Source organism: Odontesthes bonariensis, chromosome 10 (assembly GCF_027942865.1).
Source record: "Odontesthes bonariensis isolate fOdoBon6 chromosome 10, fOdoBon6.hap1, whole genome shotgun sequence".
In the NCBI taxonomy this organism is placed as follows: domain Eukaryota; kingdom Metazoa; phylum Chordata; class Actinopteri; order Atheriniformes; family Atherinopsidae; genus Odontesthes; species Odontesthes bonariensis.
This window is the reverse complement of record NC_134515.1, coordinates 14,858,438-14,877,136: the sequence shown is the minus strand read 5'-3', so window position 1 is coordinate 14,877,136 and position 18,699 is coordinate 14,858,438. Positions and strand designations below refer to the sequence as shown.

General features: G+C 40.3%; 1 protein-coding gene across 1 annotated transcript in view; it reads left to right on the top strand.

Annotated features, from left to right (window-relative positions):
• Positions 1-836: 836 nt before the first annotated feature.
• espn (espin) overlaps positions 837-18,699 on the top strand; it is a 41,802-nt gene continuing 23,939 nt past the window's right edge. Inside the window, exons 1-5 of the mRNA XM_075476425.1 lie at positions 837-1,597; positions 5,249-5,442; positions 15,054-15,240; positions 15,588-15,770; positions 17,067-17,198. Coding sequence (XP_075332540.1) covers positions 1,298-1,597; positions 5,249-5,442; positions 15,054-15,240; positions 15,588-15,770; positions 17,067-17,198 — 996 coding nt within the window. The 5' untranslated portion in view covers positions 837-1,297. The remainder of the gene's footprint in view (positions 1,598-5,248; positions 5,443-15,053; positions 15,241-15,587; positions 15,771-17,066; positions 17,199-18,699) is intronic.

Below are 18,699 nucleotides of genomic sequence, written 5' to 3'. Positions count from 1 at the left end.
TTATTGTTCTTGTCCTCTGAAATGTGTAATGTGATTGAAAACAGTTTAAGCAAATTGGCTTAGTGTGCTAGTTTAGAATTAGAATTAGAGTCCAATTAGAACATTTTCAACAACACCCATTCAGAACTTTCTTGTAGTCATTTTGTCAGAACCTATGTGTAACTTGCCCTCTAACTTATCAGCTATGATTTAAAGCCTCTATATGTGGATATAAAGCTAAAAGAGTCTGTCTGAACCTGAAACTAAATGTTCCAAAGTCACTGAAATGTGTTTCACTTTCTATTCAGAAATCTTTTTTAGAATTTATTAACTCAGTATAAAAAGAAAATTTACCTTAATATGACGTTTATCATAATAAACAAGCCAGTTGCCAAAGAGGTGTCTGCTGTGTCCTACTACAACATAAAGCGGCATTTTCAGTCTGCAATTGGGCTTCTGTTTAGCCAAATAAACTAGGGCTGGAATATGTACAGTTTTGCAAAAGACCACCAGATGGACCTCTGCCGTATTTAAATGGAAGGTATCCAGTGATGCTAATTTCACTGCCATATGTAAAATTAATGATGGGGAAGCTGTGTGCAAACCAGACTGGACGTGTATTCAAAAGGTCTATTTCTGAATGACTGTTTAGCTGCAGGTTTATACTCGATCGACGCCACCGCTCATGCAGCTTTCGCTCTTTGGCTACACTGGGAGTTTTCAGTAGCTTGTGCGCACTGCTCCTTTAATTACTGAGCGGATTTTCAGAGAACAGCAACTTGTAACAGGCTCAGCGATCCTCCCCTTGCTGGATTATTTAACAGGTGCTGAGTCCCATGTTGCCATCTGCTATGGGAAGAAAAACACCACGAAATATTCTCTGAGGCACCTACGCGTTATCAATTAGGCGGCGAGAATAGGTCCATGAATTCAAACTAATCGGTGGTTGGACAGAAACACTTGAGCAACAGGTGTTCAGGAGGATCCTGCCTATGTCCGACAAGACCGAAGCGGGTAACTGAACTACACCGTCGCACAGAAGAGTGGTTAGTTTATCTCAAGAATAATGAAGCGTGAGGTGTGTTTTATTTCAACATGTAAAAGAGTAGCGCGCGTTTGTTCCTAGACAGGATGTTGCTTTAGACTATCGCTCTGTAGCCTAAAGATCCATGGAACTTCCCCACAAAACTCAACCGGTGAGTGACATGATCTGAAGCTTTATAAATACAATGCTGACCCCATCCACCCGGTGAATTAATCGGGGTCAACGTAAGCAACCAAACGAAGGAGTCGGCCAACCTGCAGCAGCAGCGCAGTCATGGTGGCGGAGGGCGACAGGACGTTGCTCGCAGCGAGGCAGGGGGACGTGCAGATACTCAAAGTGCAATTAGCGGCAAAAGTGCTCAACACTGACGTCAAGGATGTGCTGGGGGCATCGCCCGTCCACTACGCAGCCAGGGCCGGGAAACTAATCTGTCTGCGCTTCTTGGTGGAGGAGGCAGGACTAGCAGGCAGCTGCTTGGCAAACAATGGGGCCACTCCGGCGCATGATGCCGCGGCCACCGGCAACCTGGCCTGCTTACAGTGGCTGCTGATCCAGGGTGGATGTCGAGCAGAGGTATGTGAGTTAAGCTGGAGTTGGACTAGTTGAAGTGCAGCAAACACTGACCTGGTTATAGCTCAATCTTTTGGGTGGTATACATTGATGCATTAAGCGTGCACATTCAATGCACATCCCATCCTAACATTCTTGTTGGAGTAAAACAAGCTTGTGCAAAAACATTTAGACCAACTATGAGGGGGCAAATTCATATTAACAGCTAGATTACAGTCATGGTGAATTCCTTTAAATGACTCACTAGTCTCATGCATGCTTTTGGTTTTGCAGGCTGCTTTGCCTTGATGTCCGTGTGCCTTCTTTGATCAGCTGAACACAAAGCAATGAAATATACCCCCAAACCTATCACAACACCATTTTTTTCACATGCAAAACCAGCATCTATTAATAGATAATGGTGATCAGTCAGAAAATTGGTGATTTTAAAAAGAGGGAAGATGCCTTCATCAAAGATGGCAAATGTCTTAAAAAAATTCCCAACATCTGATGCATCTGATGGAAAAAACAAACACAGCCCCTTCTCATGAACCTGGGTACTGTTTTGTTGCTGTTTTTGTCAAACATACAGATAAAAAAAAGACATCAAATGCTAACACTAATGAATAAAGTAACCAAATCAAACTTGACTACACATAAAAATCCACTGAAATTAGACGTTTCCTTCCACGTTGAAACTCACTCTGCTACACTGGATCAAGTTTCCATGGTAATGAGGTATGCAAAGCTGGATTTGCATTTGTGATATCCCTTATACAACACATAAAATGACTTATGATGGTCACAAAACAGACACATGATATCAGCACAGTCTGATGGACCAGTTGAAGGGGTGTTTGGTGCTGTAATGGTTAAACCCTCACATGATGGATTAAACCTCATGTGTCCATGTAGGTTTTGAAGGAGTCCTCGTAAAAGCTTTGGCACAGTTTACTTTTGTGTTGTGCACTAATGTTTGAGACAGTTATTCATTTCTTTGTTCTTTCAGCTCTGCTTCAGAGCATGGAATTTCACAGGAAAGTACCAAAGAGCTTTCACTTTTGTAGGTTTGCACGAATAGAGGAAGAACTGTGAGAGTGCTATTACTCTTTTAAAAGTGACAAGAATTTGAAAGAAATGTGACGCAAAAGAGATTCTATGTGGCTCATACTCGATTGGAAGTTGAAAGTCAATGTTTGGACTGATGTAAATGTTTGGTCAATATTATGAACAATGCATCAAATGAGCTCGAAGGCAGATGATCACTATTTTTTTGGATGAGCAGAAAGAATTTTTGTGGTTCAAGACAAAACCTGTATTTGCTGAAATAGTCAGAGCTGCTTTTATAGTCTGGTGTAGCCTCAACAACAGCATAATAACATTTCCTGTTGGTTGTTTTCTCTGTAAGATATCACAAAAAACATATTCCTGGCATACATTTCTTGGGCCTACTCATTGTATGTAGAATATTCTCAATGGCATCCCAGCATGCAATAAGCAAGATGCACAGCACTCTCTTGACAGGTCGCTACTCCTCTCGCAGAGCTGAGACACATATGCATATGACAGGTAGCTCATTGTTGGGGGCAGTTTTGATCGGGAGATGGGACTACTGTAGACATTTGGATAATCAGCAAACCCCACACGGAGAGGACCCATCAGCACCAGTTTTGTGACCATCTAGTGATGAGGTGACTTAGTCATGTTGCTGACTTGTATGTTAAAAATGATTTATCTATAACACAAAATTTACCGCATCGAGAGGAGTCAGATGAGGTGGCTCGGGCATCTGGTTAGGATGCCTCCTGGACGCCTCCCCGGTGAGGTGTTCCGGGCCCGTCCCACTGGGAGGAGGCCCCGGGGAAGACCCAGGACACGTTGGAGAGACTATGTCTCTCGGCTGGCCTGGGAACGCCTCGGGGTCCCCCCAGAAGAGCTGGAGGAAGTGGCCGGGGACAGGGACGTCTGGGTTTCTCTGCTCAAGCTGCTGCCCCAGCGACCCGATCCCCGGACCAGCGGAAGATAATGGATGGATGGATGGACAAAATTTACCACACTATCCTACAGAGCTGTAGTTGTCTGTTGTTCTGAAGTTACTGTCGGATAAAGTCTGATGTATATGCTGTCTCATGTTTTTTTTTTAGAACATCAGTTTTAGCCTTTTTGGTGCCACAATGCTGGTTTTAATAAACATCTCTCCAGAGAGTCTTAGCTATTTCTCCATCATTTGTCAAAGGTAATCACACATGTCAGGAAGAGGAAAGCCCAAAGCTCATTTCAGTAAGGATAGAGCAACATGAAGAGAGTTTTAAAAAAAAATAAAAAATTATTGACGTACAGAATTAAAACGAGTCCCATAGAACGATGAAGGTAGAGATAGGACTGGAACCCAAGACCCCGGGACATTCAATGGAGGTGGAGATCGGGAGAAGGTGGGTTGCGTGAGATTTCGTACAGAGGGAGAATGACACAGAAAGAGAGAGGTTTAAAGACTGGAGAACTGATTGATTGACTCAAGAAAATAGCATGCAAGAGCATTGCAGGATGGACGGTAGAGTTCTAAAACCTTTTATCTGTTTTTTTCAAGGCAATCTGAGAACTTTTCTGAGTCAAAAACCACTTCTAAGTCGTAGCAAATAGCTGTTTTTTTTTTATATCTTAATTGTTTCAAATACTTTTTTATTCTTTTAATTATATTGTAATTCTGTGTGCAACTATCAGTCTGTGTTATTTGAAGATGCCACAAGTTGGGACACATTTATTTATATATATATATATATATATATATATATATATACTGATATCTCTTGTAAGGAATGTTGTGTATGCAGTAAATTTTTAAAAAGAAGTTAGAGCGAAGCAAGGACACATTTTCTTCCTCAATAAACAAATAAGTACGATTGATTCCATCTCCTTTAATTGAACAGTTAACACTACAATTTACAGTGCCAGTCAGGTTTGGACACACCTACCCATTCATTTAAGAGTGGGTGTGTCTACGTTTTTATTCATTCATAGAAAAGCTGTTTTGAACCAGCACCACTCCCTTACAAAAGCTCTGAGCCTGCTTACATGACTTCAGAGTTAGTGGATGCCACACATTTAAATCTCATAGCACACTAATGATTAGTTGGAACTTGCTGGCGGCTGTTCACCTGGAAATGCCTGACAAATTAGTAAATGGGAAGAATTTTGGGATCTCAGTTCATTTTCAATGTGCTGGGGGAACTGGATCTAAATACCCTCAGACACTTCATAAACCTACAACCAGTCACTGCAGCAAATTGTAGGACATGGAGCTGCATGATGTAGCTCAGTAGAGCTTCTCTGTACAGTCTTATTGTTTCAGACTTGCCCCATGTTAGATTATTGTTTATGATTGGCCTGACCTGGGAAAGGCCCGGTGAAAACACAGTGTGTTTGAATGGGACAAGAGGCCACACACACTCTTTTTTTTTTAAATTTATTTATTCATTTTTTTTAAAAAAGGGCAATTGAATCCTAATTTCATTATTTAAAATGTTAAAATTAGCTGTTTTCTATGGGGAAATACTAGTTCATTCCCAGTATAAGACTACACCTTTTTATTATTGCCCGTTTGAAGTTAAATGATTTTAATTGTTACTTTTGTAACAGTAAAATGGTGAGTAATTACAAATCGTGTTTGATTTGCAGGACAGGGACAGCTCTGGTGCCACTGTTCTCCACCTTGCATCCCGCTTCAGTCACCATGAAATCACTGACTGGCTGCTGAAGAGTGGCGAGGTAGACCCCGGGGTCTCCACCGATACAGGCGCTTTACCTGTTCACTACGCTGCTGCCAAGGGAGACCTGCCCTCTCTCCGTCTGTTACTGGGGTACAGCCCAAAGTAAGAACAACATACTTGTGTCTATAGGCTTCCTTATACTGTGTTTACAATAAGAACTGTAAGTTTGATCAAGAGGTTATTCAGAGAAGTAATCTGGCAACTTGAAGGATTCAGGGGAAATTTTGTTTCTGTTTTGTTTAAAGCACAAAATGCAAACAGGATGCCACTGATTGTGTGCCTGCAGCATAGAGTTCTTAAACACAATTTCTACAAAATTGTATTTAAATATATTATATATCTAAGCGGAGTGAGATACTTAGACAAAATATTCTCTTGAAGTTAACTTCCGACTTAGATTTTCATTCAGAAATGCTCTGTGTGCCCCAATGAGTTTCTTTTCCCTGTTCTTTGTAACTGAAACATGTTACAGTAGAGCAGCTGCTTAGATTCAGATTTCAGACTGACTCACATTAAAAGTCTGACACTGATAAATGATCTGTCACATTTTCGAGGGTCGGTGCTGTTATTTCTTTTCTGATGCTTAACAAACATTTTAAAACTGACACAGAAACAACAAGAGTTGGCAGATCTTCCGATTTGTAAAGTGCTATTTGAAGCTGACTTCAGTGAGAAGCAACTTGAACTTTGATTGTTGTGTATGCTTGAGTAGCAATCCATTTAGCAGACAAAGAAAAAAAAACTTGAAGTCAACAAGTGTGTGTAATTTAATGGATTATTGAATTATGTATTGTATGTACAGGATTTTGCAAGTTTATCATACTGCAACAGTTAGTTAGTTAGTTTCATTACTCATTGATCATTCTTTTCTCTAGGAATAAATTATTTTTTGGTTTACAAAACATCTGAACACAATAAGAAGGAGCTTACTTGTATCTCATCTCGTCGAGTGAGTTTGTCACATAAAGGCTCGAAAAACCCCCAGATATTTTGGAAAAGAACACTTTAGAGAAAAAACATTTTGTTTTAGTCCATAATTTATTTTACCATGTAAATTTCTTGGAGGTTGGAAACCTCTTTTTTCCAAGCAAGACCTGGCAAGGATGGGAACATCACAAGTTTCAGACGGCACATTGCAATATCAGGCTATCAAAACTGTTGAAGTGGATGTGCCACGATCATTGTCAGTAGATTCATTCTTAATCTTGGGTACCTCTAGATTAGCTTTGCACCCATCGTAGCTCCAAGTAGTTTGTAATTATTTCAGAAGGAAGAGAGCTTTCTCATAGAGACCTCCTCCTGAGAATGGGAGGATTTGGCTAAAGTATCCTCTGATTGGTTGAATTCCTGGAGGCTTGCAAAGCGGGCAGAGGGGGGGGTGTTGACTCCTGAACATGAAAAAGCCTGCCGGCATGACTAACCATCAAAACAACAGAGTGCAACATTATATATTTTTCTGTATACTCCCGTGTTGCTGCCTTCTCACTCAGTGAACCCATGACGTTTGCACTAAAATGTGTTCATACGCCTAATGCCAACACAACACAGAAACAGTTTTACTCGCACTTTTTTCCACGCTTTTTCTTGGAGACATCGCAAAGACAAAAAAAAATGCTCAGAAAAGTAGGGGTCAAACATTCATTGTCTGCAAAGCAAAAACTGCCACTTTTAAAATGCTCAGCGGTGAGTGACGGGCATGTTCTGGCTCTGACTGCCTGAAGAATTTGCCTATACAGGAAGATCCGGGAACGATGGCGTGATGGTGGCCATGGTTGCTGAGAAAAGTGTTGTGAGCAGAGTTTGAGAGTAAGATAAGATATTCATAAACCTCTTTTTAAATCATTATAATTTGTCTAGCTTTGGGTAACATTAAGATGATAATTCATAGTTTTAACACTGCAGATAAGCCAGAAAATACAGAAAAACACATTCTTTTAATGTTCGAATGACTGAATTAACTAATTGTATTGAGATCTTTGTGGAGTAGTACATTTACAGTTTCCCATTTGTGATCATCCTTAATCAGTACTGTGCAAGACCCAATTGCAGCAGAGGTTTCATTCACACATGTTCACACATTATTATTATTATTATTATTAAATGTGGACATAGCTATCACATCACCTACTGGTTTGAGAACTACCATTTTAAGTTTGTCATTTGGTAATCACCATCTTGGTTTTTGCAGCCAGAAGAGTCATTGAAGGGACTTATTTAGAGGATACAACGCACATCCATAAGGTGCTGACCTGTCACTCGCCTGTCATTCAGAGGGGCTATTTAAGTTCAAACTGTTGATTTATGGAAAAGTTTTTTTACATGTGTTTATGACAGGTAAACAACAGTGTATACACTTAAAATGCATCTAAGTCACATACTAAAGTTTGAACAAGTTTGCTGCTTGGTTTGTTTTTCCCCTTGGTATTAATTTAGCAGTGTTAGTTTTTACTCTAACTAATCCAAAATGATTGCTTACCGCAGCCATCAACATGTGCGATTATGACTCCAAACAGACTTGTGTTTTGAATTGTTTTGAATTGTTTTGACACCGATGACCTCAGCAGGATAAGCAGCTAACTCTTCAATATTGTGTGGTTGCACCCCAGACAGGTGCATACCTGCTGAAAAATGAATGAGCCACGGGGACATGGTAGCTCCCTGATAGCTTGGCCCCATTCACTGCACCACCCCTCCCACCGTTGCTGTTTACCACCATCTCCACGGTGACACACTGAAGCACCAAGTGGTGATAAGATAATGAGGAAAACAAATCCATTTCAATAGGCGGGCTGCTTTCTAGCCTTCAGCCTCAAGCATTGTTTGGAGAAGAAATTTGCAGCAGAGAGATAGCCCTCTCGTTTCAGAGTTTATTACAAGGCACAAATTTGTGTTTTCAGAGGATATTGAGCGGCTCATCATTTTTTCTACTGGAATAATCGCAAAGATGACATGATTCTCTCGGTTGCATCATCACTTTAGTAGCAAGCAGCCTAATGATGGTGCAACATAATGAGAGTGTGACTGCAGAGGTAAAAGTACATACACTGACAGATAGTTAATAAGAAATACTTTTGGACTCCTCTGTGTTATTTTTTTTTCTTTGCAAGATATCTCCAATACAACAGCTTCAAGGCACTGAAAACTTTTACAGAACAATTCTTTATTCTACATTAGCTTTGAGGAAGTTTGAGGAGTAAAAGAATATTTTCTTTTTTTCCCAAGTAAGAATGTGTGTAGTATTTATGGCTGGTTAACATCTTACCTGCGGTCAACAGCAGTTAGAGGGCTCTCAGTTTGGAGAATCAGATAATTTCCTGATGGATAAGGTAAAGCTAAAAGCTACTCAGAAGGAAATGTGAAATTATCAGTGGAATATGTTAAGTTTATGGACTCTGTCTGTAGTTACTCTGCCGGAGACATCTGTGTGAATTCAAAGGTCAGTGTTTCCCGCAGTGCATTATAGTCAAGGCGGCCGCCTTAGCAAACTCGCACTGCCGCCTTGCCAACGTTCCCAAAAAAAAAACCGAAGTAATAATGCTTTGCCAGGCTCAGACATTAAGGCTACGGCTACACGAAAACGTTTTTCACTGTAAACGATACTTTTTCTTATCGTTTGGCTGTCGCGGCCACACGGAGCCGGCGTTCCCACTACCCCAAAACGATAGTTTTTGAGAACGGGTTCCAGAGTGGGAAGATTTGAAAACGGGGTCGTTTCGTTTCCATTGTTACAGCGAAAACGGATTTGTTTCTGCGTCATAGCCACATGGCTAACGCAGTGACGTATACACATACGTCAGTGACCAGAACAAAAAGCAGCTTCCATTCAAAATCCGGAAGAAGCAGACAACACAACAAGGACAGACAGCGATCATCATGGACCCCACAACATTGATAGCAGCACTGCTGCAGACACTGCTAACTACAGCCAGAGAATGTCTAATGGAACGTCCGTAGACGGGCTCTGGGCGTACACGCATGCGCATTGCTTCTTCTATTGTTCTGGTGTAACCGGTGGGGGTGGCTTACAGCGCACCTAGAGGTGTTTCGTGTGTACTGCATCGTTTCATCGTTTTTCATCGTTTTCGTCTGGACCTGTCTTTACAGCAGCGTTGCCGTATGGCCGCAATAATTTTCGTACCCGTTTTCAAAAAAACCCTCGTTTCGTTTTCGTGTAGCCGTAGCCTAAAGCTGCCGTCGGCAGGTTTTCAAAATTGCGAGTCTGATACAACTTTCAGGTCCCTCCCCCAACCTCTAACAAGCTCCGAATCGCCCCCCCCAAACCCCTCCCCCTCTGTGGACGAGGTTGTGCACGTGAGTTCACACCAGTGTGAGCGCACACAAGCTGGGGGCAGACTCACGCTCAGCAGCGTGTGCACAAGCTGTGATTGACAGGTAGGATTCCTCCACCCTAACTTGATTGGTTAAAAACAGCCGGGAGCGCTCGGTTTTTGCAAGCATGATTACAGGCTTCAGAGGGAGCTACAGATTTCGTTATTTTTCCTAAACAGCCTATTTAATATTCTACTTCCAGAATCCCATGATAGTTCAAGCTAATATGACTAGAAAAAAGTTGCCGACCGCAGCTTTAAAAGATAGCATTGATAACATTGAATTGCGACACCTACTGGTTGTTAATGTAAATGTATTTCCTGCGGGAAACACTGAAGGTAATATACTTTGCATCTCCATTATGAATTAACTTTTAACTGAGACTTTATTTGGACTCACTGTATTTCACTGACAGAAAAGAAACCATCTACAATCTTTTCCCCTTGTTTTTTTCCCCTCCAGAGCATTTTGAATAACTAATACCTCAACAGCCACTAAAACTATAACTCCTTCTTCCAGCTATTCAGTGGTTGGGTAAAAAGATCCACATGGCTTACTATGAAACTGCAACAGTTTTTGCAAACTTGAACTTATGTAATTACTGTTTTTGTGTGTGCGTGTGTGTACAGATTGATGAGAGTTTCCAGTTTTTTTTAAAATCTTTTTTAGTTTGAACTGAACCAATCCATCCAAGTGAAGCAAAACAAAAAGCCTAATGTGCTGTGCCTGTGCTGATAGCCTCGATACACAAAGGAATGAATGAAGGAGAGATGGTGAAAGAGAGAGTGTGAAGCTGCAGACAGGTTATGTAATCAATTAGAGCAGATTAAGATCTTTGGCATAGACACAGTTCCAACATACGGATGAAAAGGGTACGCGTTTGCATTCGAATAATCCAGAAAGTTGTGTGTCTGAAGCTCAGCTTCATATAGTCTTTTTTTCTATCTTCTCACTAATAGCATTACTTGTGTTTCAGTGTAGCCCGCACAACCAGTACCATTTCTGGCTTTGAGTTTCTTTTTTTTGATGGTGTTAGAAAAAATGTGTCTAGATTCAGAAGGAATGAGGGGTAAATAAGGGAGTATTTCACTCTGGCAACAGCTGAGTTGCACCGACGTTCTTCAGCTTTAATCTTCTTAATAACTTCTTGGTACAAGTTGGATAAAAGCCCCTTTAAGCTCTCTTTTACAACAAGAGGTTTGAGCCGAAGCAATTCGTTGTAGCATGGAGGTTTGTGAACCTTTTGGGTGTAGTGATCGTAGATTGATCACAAAACAGTAGACCCCCGGGGCACAGATGCATGAAATGTCCCCCACTTGTTCTTCTGAGACACCCTGACTAAACAAGGGCACAAAGCAACCATGAACCATACAGATTTCAAATATGGTTGTTAAGTGACACCAATTGTGTATCTTTAATGTAATATTGTGATTAATTAGTTTTTCTATATATAATTTTGGTAATTTTTTTCCCCCCTGTCTTAATTTTTATTACCAATGTAATAAAATATCATTTTGTATAATATTTTGATAGCTTTGCTTATTTTGTGTCTTTTTTTCTCTCCTAAATGTTTATTTCTTCCACAGTTTTTTGTCATTTTATATCTTTTTGTGGTAATTATGCATCACATTAGCTTAGCACATTAGGGGCGGCCGTGGCTCAGTGGTTAGAGTCAGTCGTCCAATAACCGGAAGGTTGGCGGTTTGATTCCCACTTTCGCCACTCAAAGAAGTGGTGGAACTGATAGCTGGAGGGGTGTCAGTCTACCTCCTTGTCATGGCTGAGGTGCCCTTGAGTAAGGCACCGTACCCCCATGCTCCCTGGGCGCTTCATGGCTGCCCACTGCTCCAGGTTGGCATCTGTCTCTGAGTGTGTGACCCTGTGCATGTGCATGTGCATGTGTGTGTCACCAGGTGCCAACCTGGATGGGTTAAAAGCAGAGGACAAATCTACCTTTGGGTATAAATAAAGTCATAAACTCTTTTAGGTAATTTTATGTCTCTACATTAAATATCTCTTTGCATCTCTTTTGATCATTAAATATGTATATCTGGATTATATATTCCATTTCTAGGATATTACAAGAGGCCCCTCTGACGTCTGATCTCAAGATAAAATCTCTACAGTCCTTATAGTGAACCATGACATTCCAAAACTCATAAGATATAGGCTGGAAACTCAAAAAGTGCAAGGCTATTTTAACATTTTTATCTGGTGATATAGCCCTTTTAACGCTAGCTCTGTAGTGTCTTTATATGCTGAAGCACATATCATGAGCGAAATAAGCCATCAACACCATGGCTGAGCATTTACACCTTGACATTGTCATGAAGCAATAACATATGTAACAAACCTATGGAACCATTCATCTTGTGGGGTGGTGTTAACTTTATCTTCTGTTTATCTAGCATTTGCTTCGAGTAACTCGTTATTATTTCTATTTGATTTTACTCCAGTTGTAGGCTTGCACTTTCTATATGCACTTTCAGTTTTGTTAGTCTCTACTGCTGTTTTGGTGCTCTCTTTATCCTCACTTTTATGTGGATGTTTGAGTCATTTGCTGAGCTCCATTCAACCCTGTATCTGCTCTGCCAAACTTGGTGTTTTGCTGCCAAATTACAGCCCTTTTCAGGTTCTGGGTAATCCGAGTTTTAAGACCGTCTTGTTGGCACAGGAGTCAAGGCACCTCATATTTGCAGAGACCTGCATGCGATGGGTGTAATGTGATGCAGGGAAAGTTTTCTCTTCATTGATCCAAAAATGTGGATTTCTTTATTTCTGAGCCATTTTAAGGCATAATCGGAATATTTTCATGAGAAAAGGCTTCCAAAGCATGTCATTTTAATAACCATTTATTTTTGGGGTTTGAACAAAAAAATGCTGAAAAATGACTTGATGTATACTTATTTAGTAGTGTATGAAATGTGTATTTTTTTTGTCTTCCTCTTGCTTTGGCGCTCTGTTGTCGATAACTGTATTTAATCAAAGTCATGGATAATACTTGTGTTTTGTATGATAAGATTCTTATTATGAAGCGTGTAACAATTAATACACAATATAAGTCACTAAGCTAAAGAAAGCAGATACATTTTCCCACGACATTTTTCATTATTTAAATGGGAAAAACCATGGAGTAGGTCACAAGCCTTTATCGGGTAAGAAGGCAATTAGTGTGACATCAATTACTTCCCTTGTAATGAAGATGACGTTGGTCTTTGTTACTGTGGGTAAGAAGGGAAGGGACATTGGACGGATGATTACTGAGGTAAAATGCTCGTCGAAGCTGAACTGGAAATATATCAGATGTCCTCTGCTTCAGTTTGAGTTATTTTTCCTTGGAGTGGCTGGCGAGGTTCCATCCTTTGTGCCACTTGTTGCCGGTGTTGTCAAACAAAGCTAACCTTTCCTTAGCCCTATGAAACCTACACCTGTTCTCCAAAAGCACTTCTTTATTAAAGAGTGCTTAAGCCTCTTCACTTTGAGGAGTTGTAGTGTATGCTTTGTTAGGATGGTAGCCGACCTTGAAATACTTACTGTAAAGTTTTGTAGTTATGATGAATGACAAAAAAAAAAAGCTTCTCTCCCACATGGACCACTGAGCGCAGGTGAACTGCAGCCCACTTTAGTTACATGCATGAATTATTAATTTGTCTGCTCACTTCCTAATGACAGAATTGCAAATGACTTCCTCTTCTAATTTTTAAATATTTAGTTTGTTACTGTCTTTACTTGGAACTTTTCTTTCAGTTATCCAAACAGTTTTCCTCAAAGCAAAGCTAGGTCTCAGACTTCATTTTAAAGGAGTCTTTTCTTTTTCAGAATAGCACCTGATTGATCATGAACGTATGTGCCTTTACATGTTTGTACAAATAGTCGAGCAAACGTAGCTCTAATGAGGCTCAAGCAATAAATGGCCGGTTGTTCGAGTCCACAGGAACACACTCCTCATTCCCCCTCTACTCCTCCTGTATTTTCTACCTGCTCACTTCGTCTTGCCCACTGGCAACTCTGCGTTAAGCACAAACCAAGTCGGGCAAAGCTAGTGGACTGATAATCCTCTTAGGAGACTCCTTGCTCATTTGTCAGAGTCCAAATAAAGTACGACCTTATGGGATTTAGTGGGGAAGCGCTTGTTCACTCCGTGACCTCCCGCTGTTACCGAGAAGATCTGGGACAACAGGGAGTGCAGGCGTCGGGTGGGGTTTTGTACTGGAGGTGGGGCTAAGAGCCTTTGGAAAAAAGGGAGAGTGGGATTTGGCTGAGCGTCACTACTGTGTACTCTCAGGATGATGATTTCTAATCATAGCTGTCTTTTGTGTTCAGATGAGATGGGAACAGTATTTACATATCAAATTTGTCTCTGAAAAAACATTAAAATACTAGAACAGCTTATAAGGCCTTGTCTCTTTGGTTGGCAAATGCAATGGACTTTTTTTCATCATCATCTCGTGAGGCACAGACACAGCAAGGCTGCTTTTGTGTCAGTCAAGCCAAATAAATAATTTACAGTCAGCTATAGTTCTGCTTCTTTTGTCTGTGCAACAACCAAAAAAGAATGGAAAGAAATGATTTGATGGCAGAATCTAAACACACACAACTTTGTGTGTTAGCCAGTCATGAGATAATATGTGTAAAGTCTGATATCAATGAATCCTGTTGGACATTTTTCATTGTAAGAATAAGCTGCAGTTTGAAACCATAAATAAATATGTTGGTGAACAGGACTCATTGTAAGCACAGCATCTAAAGTGAAATGTTTTGTTTTTTGATCGGCTTTTTGTAATCCTGAATCACTGAATAATTCTTAACTTACCTGTATTACCACAAACCTTTAACAGATGATCATTTGTGAACATTATTATCTTGATCAATAAATATTTACATCAACTGTCCAATAGATGGTGTATTAAAATATCTAAATGCATATGTTGGACATTTTCCTTCCACTTGTCTGATTAGTTGACAAGTTATGGAAGCAAAATAAGCCTTATTATCAAAACTGACCAGTACTGTAAAAAAAAAATATTTTTCCTTGTAGTTTCTTGTCTAAAATATAACACCATGACTTGAAATCTATGCTCGTTGTTGCTTATTGGTCCTGATACCAGCAAGGTGTTGTAACAGACGCTACAGGTTTTTAAGAGATTAATTGTTTCTCTTTAAAGTTTGCTGCACTCAAGACAATATTGCAGCAACATTATAGCAGGACCAAAGTTTCACTTTTTGAAGCTGGAAGTGTTCTTTGTCCAGTCAGACGTGTATGAGCTACGACGCTGTTAAAGATAGTCTCTTTGGTACCAAGTTTAAATATAGTATCACTAATCTGTTTTATTTTTGAGTTCATCCGTGATGCTTATTTACTTTACGGTTTTATTTACCTACAGTGTTGTCAACTCTCAAACTAAGAATGGTGCCACACCGCTCTACCTGGCCTGCCAGGAGGGTCATCTGGAGGTCGTACAATACCTGGTCAAGGACTGCGGGGCGGATCCGAGCATCAGAGCCAATGACGGGATGACACCTCTGCACGCTGCTGCTCAGATGGGCCACAACACTGTCATTGTCTGGCTGGTATGTTGGAATGCCAGGAAACTGTAAATCTAATCTTTACAATGCATCTGTTTAATTATAGACTTAGAATCCATATCCATTGAAGAGTTTAGTCATTTTAACCAAAAATGAAGATTTTGCCAGTTCTTCTACCCTGATGTATATGATTGCAAAAAAAAAATTGTGTTGGATAATTTGCTAAAATTTGATTGACTGACTGACTTGCTCATCACTTGAAGAAATGTTTTGCAATATGGTTTGATTAGACCAGAAGCTTTAATTTAAACTTTGAAATGACAAAACGTTTGACTATTCCCTAAAATGAGCTGAAATCTCTCTGAATAAAGTCTCTGAATAACCTTCTGTAGATGAGTTTCACAGAGATCGGCCTGACAGACAGGGACAGTGATGGAGCCACGGCCATGCACTTCGCTGCCAGTCGTGGCCACGCAAAGGTGCTTAGCTGGCTGCTGCTGCATGGTGGAGAGATCGTCACTGACAACTGGGGAGGGACCCCCCTTCACGATGCTGCTGAGAATGGTGAACTAGAGGTGAGTGTTGTGTCCCATGTTTACTCTTGTGAATGATTTGGGTTAAAGCATCACTCGAAAAGTTGGCCATTTTTTCCCCTTTGGCTCCCCGTACAGTTATGTGATGTAACGCAGCTGTCATAAAAACAATGCTCCATCTGAGTCCTGCACATGCACAGCCACACACATGAATTTTTTTGTCATGCCTTAGAGGCTGACAAAGACACCTCCTAAGGCTACAATAATGCCAAGAGACAGTTTAGTGTAGTGTTACAGAACCTAACAAGATTAAGAAGGCACATTTCTATGTAGTATGTTTATTCTTGTCACGTGTCTTGCCTGTACACTTCTTGTCTATTTTTTTCTTTCTTTATTTTTTACTTTACATATTATTAAGAAAAGTGTGTTGTTATCTAGTTGCTGGTGTATTGAGTGGTAGCGCAAAGCAAGACAATGTCGTGCTATGCAGGAAACCAAAGTTCTGACGTGCTGTATCTCAACCTCCATGCACTACAGGGCCGCTTCTGGGTCCGGAATGGTTAACAAAGATCGGTAAACTTCAAAGCGAGTCAGAAGCACAGGGTTTAAAAGTTAAAAACTTCTCTGGTGTTGCTTTAAAGAGATAAACGTTTAAGCAGAAGCAGCTGGGACTTTCACAAAGTTTTTCCTTTTCACAAGGTTTTAATAGTAATGGCAATAACTGCAATTTTTTTTAAGAAGAAATGCTCAGAGAACAACTATATAAAGTTGAAAATATTGAAAGAAGTCAGGCACAATCGTTTGATTATGGGTGCTCGCTTACCCACAATGGGTTTTACAGCCATCAGTTTTGAATAAATGCCCCTTTTTTTGTTTTACCACCTCTCTAACCTACTGCTTTGACTAACAGCTTTACTGTAACCAAGTCTGGTCAGACAGTTGTTTCAGCACAGGCCTGATACTTTCACAACCTGAAGGAAAGTCTGGCAAAATGAAGCTTTCTCTTTCTTCTACCAGAAACTTACGTGAAGGGTTTTTACACAGACATTTTAAACTGGTTCCAAAGTGTCTTTTGATGCGAAACAGAAATGCTTTATTCTTCTCTAAGGTTGGGTATTTCATTTCCAAATTGGCAAAAACTACAATTTTTGCCAACACTTGTATTCACTGAATTATTACTTTCTGTAATAACTGTGACCCTGTTCCTGAACCTATTATTTGCAATAGTTTTTTAGTGCAGATTAGTATGATCGACACTGTTTGAACCTGACTGAAGCACTACCATTTTCATTTTCTCCATCTCATTTCTATATGACACTTTCTCTTTCTGCTTTCCAGTGCTGTCAGATCCTTGTGGTCAATGGGGTGGACTTGGGCATAAGGGACCAAGACGGCTTCACCGGAGCAGACCTGGCCGAATACAACGGCCACACCCAGTGTGCCAAGTATCTACGCACAGTGGAAAATATGGTAAGTATCTATTGCCAACATACCATGTTTCCTGACCTCTGACCTCCTGATGAAGAGAGCCAAACTGTGAGGTAATATATCAGTCAGTCTAGCTTGTCATGGAAGTAAGGTTTGCATTGAATATTCAGTATTTTCAAGTCTCAAATCCCTTTTTTGTTGAATTGTTTATTTCTCACATGCACACTAAAATTAAAATTGGATTGTACACAAAGGTAAGGGTTTAATAGAGAATCAAACACAGTGAGACGGAAGACTGAGTGTGCGTTTTTGCTTCTTACAAATCCACAGTTTCTTTGCATGCAGGTTTGGCCTTCATCAACACATGTAATGAACACATACAACATGAATGATGAGATACAAATTGATTTCCAGTGCCCTGAACACAACTGCCGTTACATAAGTCATTGTCTCCTTTGGGGTAAATCTGAGGGCCTTCGCATTTCCCACATTACTGCAGTTCAGCTGAGTGCGACATGATTCATCCACAGTTCAGGGCATTGAAGATGAGAGACTTGTATTACCTCATTTTGGATTTTTCCAAGTATATACTTTCTTTTTTTTTTTTTTTCAACACTTTTAGGTTACTAAATATTTCTTGACCATATTGTATTCTAACCTCTGCTTAATGTTATTAAAATATTATATAAGTATTAATTCATTCCTGGAAAGTTACTTTCTGAAGCAGCTGAGTTATTTAGAGATTCTTGCTAAATTTCAAGCTAGGGGGTTATGGCAAAGGCAATGTCTGTTTTGCTAAATCAGCCTCCTATATTGGCAGAAACTGCTGTGTTTTAGGTATAACCTCGAGTCAACAATGGTGCTCCTTTAAAGGTTAGTGTAGATGCTACTGTAGCAATGATACTGTTAGAGCTGGAGTATGTAAGAGGAGAGAACAAAGCTTTACATTATGTGTAATGGACAGAAGTTGCAGTCATTTTCCAAATGGCTGTTTGATTTACCACCTGACTCCACTGGCAGTGGGTTGAGGTGATTGAAGTTTGCTCAGAAGACCATACCATTAAAAAAAGATCTGGTCTGTCAGGTTGTCTGGATGATCCCCGACTCCGAAACACAACACAGAAGAACGCATGCATGGATTCACTGAAATGACAAATAGTTTTCACTGATCCAACTTGTCCCTTGATTGATGTCAGTGTTTCTCTGCTAATTATTAGAGCTACTAACAGTCTGCATACTGTGGTCTCCATGGACACAGCAAATTAAACTCCCAGACTGTGCAGAATAATAAGAACTCCTCCACATTGAACTCTCTGGTGCCCAGGAAACGTATTTCCTTTTCCTTGTGCTCTTTCTCATGAGGAATATTCAGCCACTTAAGTCCTGCACTGTGGGAAAAGTGAAAGGCCCCAGAGCCTTTCCGACCAGCTGTGAGAAGTTTCATTACTGTGCAGTAATTATACTCATAATGCTTTTCTCCTCACCTAAGCCCCAGGGACAAAGAGGTAATGGGATTTATGAACTGATGATTGAACTTGGGGAT